The following is a 9,546-nucleotide window of genomic DNA, read 5'->3' as shown; positions in this document are numbered from 1 at the left end:
TGCAAAAGTTCTACTTTCAAGGATTTTGCATATTGAGTTTCTATGTGTGCCTTTATTGGAAAATGGGTTCTATATATAAAAGGGCTATTCAAGATCTTGATAATCATTGGATTTAGTCATAGAATAGTTATAAATTTATGAAAATCAGACTTTCTGACAGGCAGATGGTGCCGGAATCAAAGATGAATAAGAACTCCTTATTAGCAAAGTAGAACGATGTGTAGAATAGACAAACTGCATTTAAAGTGAGGCTTGAAAATGAACAGAAATTTGTCAGATGGTGATGGAGGAAAGATGCTGTTCACAATGGGAGCCCCATACAAAAGGGCCTGACTTTTCCTGGAACTGTGAAAAGTTCACTGTGACAGGAATGCAGGTATATATTGAAGGGGCAGAGGGGTAGGAGACAGCTAAGAAATGTGGATTTTAACACTTAGATAAGAATGAGTTCACATTAAGTAGGAAGGTAATTTGGTCAGAATTTTCTATCTTTAGGACAATATATATGATGGCAGAGTAATAGGCAGATTGAATATAGGTAGGGATGGGACAGAACTTACGGCAGGGAAACCAGGTAAAAGTTGAAGTTGGATATGATGGCATTTCCATGAGAGAACAACCTTTGCTTAGATGCAAAGGTTAACAAGATGAGCTTCAGGATAACGTTTCCAAAAAAACCAGTGGCAATGATGCTCAGGAGGGAAGCAGGACTAAGGATCAGAGGGTGCCCAGGACAGATGGAGAATACAAAGTAAGAGAAACCTTGAGTTTTGAGAAAGAAGAGAAATCCTCTTCTGTTTTAGTCCTGGTGTGGCCATGTGAAAAACAAAAACCCAGTTGAGGCCAATAGGCCTCATTTGCAGAGGCAATAGGCAAATGCTGCTTCCTACCTTGTTGTTTCCCTCAAAAAACAAATGGTGAAGACTTGACCAGGACTGTCCTCTTGGGATCTCTGATCCACAAGTCTAGCTCCCTGCAGAGCCGTGGCTTTTCATAGTGCAGGGTGAGATGCTGAAACTTCGGGGTTCGTTGCCAGTTCATTTGCTACTTGAGGTTGTGAATGCTTCTGTTTTCTCACAAGTTCAAAGCCTAACTCAGTGGGCATGTGGATTACAAAATAAAACAACATTAATTTATTGTAACAGAAACCGGTTTAATGAATAAATCTTTTTGAGTTTCCTGTGACAGATCTTACATAAATAGAGGTTCAGAAGTGGACTTTGAAACACATGTTTTTAGTTCACCTCACAGTTTTGTGACATCAAGGATAGAAAATTTCTCTTCCTAATTTGAAACTTTTCACAATCCACTGGAATTGAAATTATGAACACTGTCCACAATCATCCTTTTAGTTACTTCTTGATACACACCAGAAATGATGCATATGAAAGAAAACTATGTGCTGTGTTTAATGTCATTTGTCCTAATTAGTTTTTCCAAAAAGTCATGCCTACTACATTCTGATAGCTTTAGAGGGATATAAGGAATGAAAGAAAATTCTGATGACATGATATACAAAAGTGTTGTTACATATGGAAGAACAATCATCTCTGTGTGGGGAGATTATTGCTCTGGGAAGTAGGGCCTGATCTTCATGGACATCTTCTTCATCGAGTACCAGGACCCCTGCCAGTTCATCCACACCACTCCGTCGTCTGTGCCATGCTTTGCCATGTCCCATGTGTAAGAGCCACCCCAATAGTATCTGCCATTTGGATTGGCCGAATGACATCTATTGTACCACCATCCACCGCCGTCCTCTTTAGAACACTGCTTTCTGGGATCTGTAGTTTTCCTGGAAGGAAATTTGTTAGGGGTTATGAGAACTGCAGTGCTCTCAAGTTAATTCTTTGCAAAGTACCCACAGAGCAGTGCTGGGTGCAGCATCCCTTCCCTCTGGTTCTATACGTGAAGTCACAATAATACACCAAAGGCCTTCTCTGCCCTATAGCAAGAAAGGGAGAGAACTGGGCCTATGTGACACATTCATCTATATTCCTCACTTTATCCCGAAATGATAGCTTTCAGATCCCTTCCTGTTACAGATCCCTGGAGAACAAGATGGAGGTTTCAGTATACACAGTCCAATACAGAGACACAGATACCCAACTACTCACTACTTAGAAAGTAACTGTGCTCAAATTCCAGTTGTATCTTTTACGGTTATGTGACTTTGGGTAAATTACTGAATCTCTCTGATCTTCATTTGTGAAACTGAGGAGAGTGATGGCAACCTGATAGCTGAAGTGCTTTCGAGTGACCCAGAAAGAGCTTAGTACAGTGGCTGGCACATAGGAAGTACCCAAGAGATGAGAGTCAGTGATCACATTAGCTATCATTAATGACTCCAAGCAGCAATGTTGGCAGCGGCGGTGAAAGCAGGAGGGAAGGACCAGCACCTACCAGCCGTCGTTGTCTCTGTCGTAGGTGCTGAAGTACATGCTGTTGTGGATGGTCATGGTCCGGTTTTCTCCCACCAGCTGAGAAGCTCCTTCTAGGAGGGCATTGCCGGCTGTTCCCTTGTATTTGCTCACTGAGAGCTGATATTTGTTGGCCTCGTTCTGCACAGTGAATCCTTCGTAGAGTGCTGTCACCTTATCCCCTTTCCAGTCCTCCATTTCAATCAAAAGCTTCGTGGGTCCCATCTTGGTGAGCTGGCTAATTTTGTCATTTCCAAGCCAATACTCACCTAAAAGAAAAATAAGAGAAAATCTCACCAAAAACAAAACCTTTGAAAACAAAGAGAAAAACTGCCTTTTTCCCCTCCCTTATCATTAATTTTTATACTTTTTTGGTAATTCTTCTTAACCTCCTAAAACTCCTAAAAACAGACTACCGATACTATTTTTTAAATGAAAAAAAAAAAAAAGCATCTAAAAAAGAATGATTTTATTTTATACTCTCTGTTTTTACCTGGTATACCACAGTATTTTTTCCCTTCTGCATTGGTTGCAATATTTCCAAATCCTTGTTTATACGGATCCCATTTCCTGCCGAAGTCAACACTACCATCTTGTCGGTTCTGAATTACTGTCCACCCTTTGGTTGAAAGAAACAAAATAATGCACATTAACCACTAACAAGTAATGTCACTTTGAGGGCAATGTCTGAATTCCTTGTCCAATTAATTTATGTGCACTGATATTTAGTGCTCCAAAATAGATACAATAAGGAAATAAACGTGAGAGGAAAACTGGCAAAATCTTTGGAAAATGCAAGTGCTTTATATTACCCCAAATTGTGAATCAGAGATATTTTATAACTTCTAAAATATCAGATTGAATTCCAAATCAATTGGCTTATTATAAGTTATGTTAAAGCTAGGTTTTATTTCCTGGCATTTTATGGTATCAAAATAATTTCAGCATAATAGGTCAAAAGCTACCAAACACTTACCTCCTCTTTCTGTTTTCATATCACAGTATACTCTATATGGTTTGATAGAACTGTCAGGCTGAATGAGATACATTTCAGATGTTTCACCTCCATTCCTGATAACTTCCTCACATTCTGCAACCATAATATAACAGATTATATTGAGGGACTACAACATCATTACCTTACCAAATTGGACTTAGTCACCAATTTTATAACTCATTACATAGATACTAAAGAATGTTTTATTTTAGACATTTGAGAATATGTTGTAGAAACTGAATCTTCCTTTTACTAAAAATCAAACTCAATTTCGAAGAATTCTATCTGCCAAGGGGGTGAAAAAGCCCTTCTCTACCTTTTGTGTCCTGTGAGATCCATAAACTTCCAGAACTCACTTGATGGAGAAATCCCTACATCTATCCACGGTTCCACCATCCACTCAAGTAAGCATGTACATTACACCTGTGGAGCTACCACCATCATTACACTCCTTCCTACTCATGAAAAACTGATAAATGCATTAGGCATGCTAGGGACATCTTCATGATGTGCTGAGATGTCACTAGGATCTGTTGGGAAAATCCTCTGGACTTCTTTTAGTTCTCTTATTATTAGAATGTGAGTTCTTTGGGAACCTTCTAGAAATATGTGACTTAACTAGTTACCTTTGCCAGACACCACAGGAATATTACAAGTGACAGTACATGGAGTGCGGCAGTATTCCATCTGAGTTGAGACATCCGATTCTAATTTTTGTATTTTGCTTCTCAAGTTTTCCAGAATTGAACGGAGCACACGAAGTTTAGTTGGGATATTGCTGTTCACAGTCTCATCTATATATAACTGGTGCTTTTCCAGCTGTGATGTGTACTCACTTACCACATTTTCATTATCTGGAAAAATGAAATTATGTAGGAATGGTTAGCATTTTCTCTCCAAGAAAACGAAACATACTCAACTATACAATTGTGATTTTGATTTTCCAAGAATAAACTAAGAGACCCTGAATGAACATTGGGCAGTCATGATATGTAGTTGTACTTAGGGGAAGTATTTGGCCCATGGCATACACAAATTAACATATAGTATCGTTACTATAATAGTAATCTACCTTAGATTAAGCTGAAAATTACGCCTAATGATAAATACAATGAGTTGTTTATTACTTTGGTGAGGAAAAGAAGAGAAGGCAGTACTTCGGCCTTCCATCTAGAAGTTTAACATCTTATGGAGTAGATACACTTGATTTACTTATCCATTTTGCTTAAGTATAGCAGAGCCTTGAAATACATAATATCATGAAATGCCATGATTCCTTTGAAACATGTCCAAATTTGGGCAGGCTACTCCCTGACATGCCTATGCCAGGCTCGCTCACTAGCTGATTCCTGACCACCAAGCCAATAGCACACAAAGTCCAGATCTGAAGATTCAAAGGATAGGACCGTTATCCGCAATTCAACTGAGTATATCATGGACACGCTTTTATTCAAAACCTCAAATATTAAATCTATAAGTGCTAAATTTTTTCTCCGTGACTATATTGTCTTCGGAGTCACACATTTCTTACAGACTAAAAATAAGGACTCATAATGAAAATTTTCATAGAGAATCATCCTTGCTGATGCCAGACTGGGAATAAGAGTTGCATAGTGCTTATCTGACAAGCTGCAGGTGAAGATGCCTACTTGAGGACCCTGGGGTAATCAGGCTCATATTGCACTATTTAGGCTCATCTAGAAAAGTGAATCTTCTAAGAATTGTGCATCCCCATGGCACTCTGACAGTTTCAACTTTATAGTAAAATCAAACAGAAAACAGGAATATCTACCTTTTGCTTGCTTCTGCCTATCTTTCCACACGTTTCTTAGCAGAGTAATATACTGAAAGGTGGAAGAAGAGGTCTGGGAAAGAGACTCTATGTTACTATTTAAGTCTTCTACACTCTTTTTGATTGGTCTTTCCTGTTTTACCAAAGTATCTTGCAACTGACATCCTGTAGGACACAACACGCCCTGCAAACAAAGAAAAGAGCCAACATCAGATGAAGGATTGGGGTTGTGGATATTGGTAAAAATAGCATGTAGTGAAAATTCAATTATATCATTCACCAATATAAAAACTCTCAATTTGATTTCCTTTATGTGAGACCAGAAATTCTAGAGTCATCATTATATTCCCCTAAAGATTAAAAATAATCCTTACCCCAGCACAGAGGTAATTAGGCTATGAAAACATTACCATCTGAACAAAGTGGGCAAAGTACCAAAGGAGAGGCAACACCATGTGTCCTAATTTGTAATCTTGGGCCCAGACCAAAGAAAACTAGAAAAGCTCCCTTAGCCCAAGCCCCGATAAGTTTGTGTTTTGTATTTACATCCAAGAGAAACAAACAAAATAACAATGATGATGTAGGTCAATGCAACATCAGGAAGACATGATGACTAATGGCTTTTTCTGCATGGGAGGCCCACCAGAGCCATGAGTCCACCCACCAGGTCTGCGTCAGCGTGCAGGCAGCCATCAGCATCAGGGGCTTTTCTCTCCAATTTCTTCAGGCCGATAGCTGCTTTGGCTGGACGAGCCTGATAGCCACCTCCGCTGATGGGAGGGGAGACGGGTCTCAGGCTGGGAGCCTCTTCCCTCTTCTTGTCATAGGGTCGATGACCACGGACACGCAAATGAGACTTTAGGGAACCAGGTAGAAATAAAATGTGTTATAGAGGATCTTAGATGTAGCTGTTCCAGCACCCTCATTCTGTAACAGGTTATCAAATGACTGATGATTTGCTTAAGGTCCATCAATTGGCTAGTTGTTGTTGACAAATCAATAGGTTCCTTAGGTCTCTTCAGTAACAGTAGTAAGAAAAACAGCACAAAAAGCTATCGTGCCTGGGGTAGTTTTTAAAAAGAGACCTTAAAAAATGTTGCATCAGATAATGAAAGGGAACGACCTCAGATTCCCAAAACCTATATGTTGGAACACACAAAATAGTAAGAAATCTATACTGTCAGGAGGCGTTCATGTTCTCAAGCCACTTGGATTACTAAATTCTTGTAATTATTGTTAATTATATTTTTACCCTCAACTTTTATGTATTGATGATTCATTTGGCTAACTCCTATATAATAATATTTAAAAGGCAATACAGATTTATTAAAAGCAAAATTTACTTAGGTTTTATTTGTAATAAGACAACATTTGACTCTAACATGTTTGAAGAGGAATAAGGTATTCTGGAGCCAGACTGCTTGGTTTCAAGTCTGGACCCCCACCACTTACTAGCTATAAAGATCTTGGGCAAGTTACTTCATCTGTAAAATAGGTATGATAACAGTATCTGCCGTATGAGATGATTCTAAGGATTAAACGGCTTATTGGATATGACACCCTTAGAAGACTACCTGGCACATATTAAGTTGGTATTATTATTTTTATTGCAATCACACATAACAGACACTGCAGTGTAAGTGGCTTTCCCACTACTAACTCCAATCTTATCTTCTATCAACTAAATCGTTAAACCATTCTCATGAAATTTTCTACATGATTGCCTCCATCAAATACCATGATTTTCTCATATTTAAAATAATTCTCAAGGTATGTGCAGTGCAGTTAAAATTATTTGCTAATCAAAAAATATTACATTAAAAGATAGTGAAGTGGAAAATATGCAATGCAATACAAAAGTGCTGGCTTGGATGGTCATATTATCATCATATGACCTTTATCAGTAATCACACCTTTGGGGGCTTAATTACAAATTAACAAATGACTAGATTTGCAGCAGAGACTAAGTTCTTTAGCTATCTTGTAGGCCTAGAAGTCATTGAATGAGTTTGGAATTTCACTGTCATCTATTCAGTAAGTTACAATAATATTTACCATTTAGTGGGAGAGCACTAGGCTTTAAACCCAGGCAAGTTGGTCCCAGATTCCCCTGCTTAACTGCTGAAATTAAACTATAATATATGTTATGTGTGGCTGCAAGAAAAAAATAATGTATGAAGATTTGTGGGAAATACACATATTTTGTGTCAAGGACATGGTCCCAGCCAGACAGGAATTATATGAAATGTGACTCATCTGTTTATTACAAATCAAATTATAACAGAAGAAAAATATTTCCTTTTTATTTTAGAATAAAATTAAAGAGGTAGTGTTGGTGACCTAACTTCACTAGAGAAAAGTAAATGAAAAATGTTAAAAATTTCAAAAGAAACTATATGAAGTTTGTGAAGACTACTTATTGAAATAACTAAAACTAGAAAATCCAGTTGGAAGGCTAAACTAGTAAACTGTCTGTGTGTAATTAGTTGGTGACCAGGAATATAAAAGTGCTTAGCCAAGTACTTTATAAAAGTTAACTCTAATACATTCTTTATATTTTTCTTACCTAAGTCAATTAACCACATAACTATCTTTTTATATGTATAGTTTGATAAATAAAACACTGAGGCTCCCTTCAAATTCAACAAGTGATCCAAAATGAATCACTCCATTTATTACCGTGTACTTTTATTTCTAGTATGGCGATACTATGCTATGTACAAGAAATTTGATCAGAAGTCATCTGGTAATAAAATTTAAATTCTTTAAATATTCATTTCTCTAAATGCTTTTTGTATTTTTGACATCTTCAAACCAGTAGGAGTGAATCAGCCAAGACAGTACCTGAGGAAAAACTGTTCTGCAAATGAATAAATTAAACGGAATGATATATTTCATAACCGCTAATAATAGCAATAAATAAATTTCTCATTTAAAAAAACAATTTTTAATCTTCTACCACCACACCACACTTGATCTATTCTGTGTTTAGATTTAGTTTACAATTTTCATTCCTAAAGAGCCAGTAATTTGAGGGGCGCTATGTTACCCTCCTTCACCGAAGAGCCGCCTAGCTACTACAGCTTTTTTCTTTAAAAATACTGCTCTTTTATTATTTTACAGTCTGGGACATTTTCAGGTATTTGTTCTCAAATTGTAATAACATATCACTAGAACTCAATGAAAATTATAGTACTCAGGATAGCAACAGTCAAAAACACATCTTACCTTAGCTCGGTCATCTCCGTCCTGGGGAAATGAAGAGGAAAAACCAGAAAATGAGACATTATTATTTTGTTTTTATGTAAGAAAGACAATGCAACATTCTTTCAATAAAATAGGTCCTAGAGATTAACAATTCAATTTCATAACTAAAATCAATGTTAATTTCATTAAAATAAATATTCACATATGATTACGTTTTCATTATATTTTATATTAATAATATTAGTAAGAATATAATGATATTTAAAAGTCACCTCATCGTAGTCACTTGAACCTTGGGCCTTAACCATAAAAACACACAGTAGTAGCAGTAATAGATGTTTCATGGTTTTAAATTTTTGGCAGTTCCAAGAAGCCATCCTTTGTGATAGTCTTAACTGAAAGATCTTCAGTCCTATATATACCCGAATCCTCTGTTAGAGGTGCCTTTACACATAGTAACCTTCCTTAGTTAACGTTTAATTTTTTGGTTCACTAGTTGGCTGAACCATTTTATCCCTTAAGCAACATCTTCCCAGCAAGACTTATTTACTTGTCATACAACTCTTCTCTGTTGGCCGAGTTTAGCAACACCAAAGTTCCTCAAATTCATTTAATTGGACAATATGATGGGAAATTGGGATATTCCTAAAAGAGCTGTGTATCACATTTCCTGTAAATTAACGTGGATGTTACACAGGCTTCCAAAGAATGTGTGAGGAAAAAAACTTTTTTAATCTAAGCACAAAAAATTGGACCTTCTTACAAGGCACCACTAACGTTGTGAGCTCACTAAAGGTTTGCCATAAATGTTGTTTTGAGGTAATCCTGTAATTCAGTTTTCAAAAAGGCCATTAAACTGAAGAATAATATCACCACGTGTTCATCTTCTCTTCAGACATTAATCAAAGTAATAAAATTATCAATAATATTCATGCCTTATGCTATGATAGACAAACATGAAAAAGAAAAGGCAGTCTTCTATTTTTGCTCTGACCACTTTTCATGTTTTGTTCTTTACTAAAATGTTAAAATGTTCAAATAATTCTAAACATTATTAAAACAATTAGTATATTACAGACTCCTAAATCAAAATCATTATTGTGATGATTGGATGCATATTTAACATTTTA

The 9,546-nt window shown here is 36.7% G+C and overlaps 1 protein-coding gene across 1 annotated transcript; it reads right to left on the bottom strand.

The window, feature by feature from the left end:
• Positions 1-1,444: 1,444 nt before the first annotated feature.
• FGB (fibrinogen beta chain) lies at positions 1,445-8,815 on the bottom strand. Its single transcript, XM_057727787.1, has 9 exons — positions 8,689-8,815; positions 8,438-8,458; positions 5,874-6,065; positions 5,210-5,393; positions 4,044-4,271; positions 3,397-3,510; positions 2,914-3,039; positions 2,404-2,689; positions 1,445-1,795 (listed from the first exon to the last, which is right to left on the bottom strand). Exons 1-9 carry the CDS (start codon positions 8,791-8,793, stop codon positions 1,564-1,566), a joined length of 1,488 nt encoding a protein of 495 aa, XP_057583770.1. The 5' UTR covers positions 8,794-8,815; the 3' UTR covers positions 1,445-1,563.
• Positions 8,816-9,546: the final 731 nt, after the last annotated feature.

The sequence above is a fragment of the Hippopotamus amphibius genome, chromosome 3, assembly GCF_030028045.1.
Source record: "Hippopotamus amphibius kiboko isolate mHipAmp2 chromosome 3, mHipAmp2.hap2, whole genome shotgun sequence".
Classification (NCBI taxonomy): Eukaryota; Metazoa; Chordata; class Mammalia; order Artiodactyla; family Hippopotamidae; genus Hippopotamus; species Hippopotamus amphibius.
Note: the sequence above shows the minus strand (reverse complement) of the source record. Positions and strands in the feature narration are given on the sequence as shown.

What these genes read in the sequence shown, in the direction of transcription:
- FGB (XM_057727787.1), bottom strand. Translation starts at nt 8,793, where the DNA reads ATGGCTTCTTGGAACTGCCAAAAATTTAAAACCATGAAACATCTATTA. An exon ending in TATGAAAACAGAAAGAGGAG is followed by an intron (nt 3,040 to 3,396) that starts GTAAGTGTTTGG and finishes TTTCAACCAAAG; the next exon opens with GGTGGACAGTAATTCAGAAC. An exon ending in GACAGAGACAACGACGGCTG is followed by an intron (nt 1,796 to 2,403) that starts GTAGGTGCTGGT and finishes ATTTCCTTCCAG; the next exon opens with GAAAACTACAGATCCCAGAA.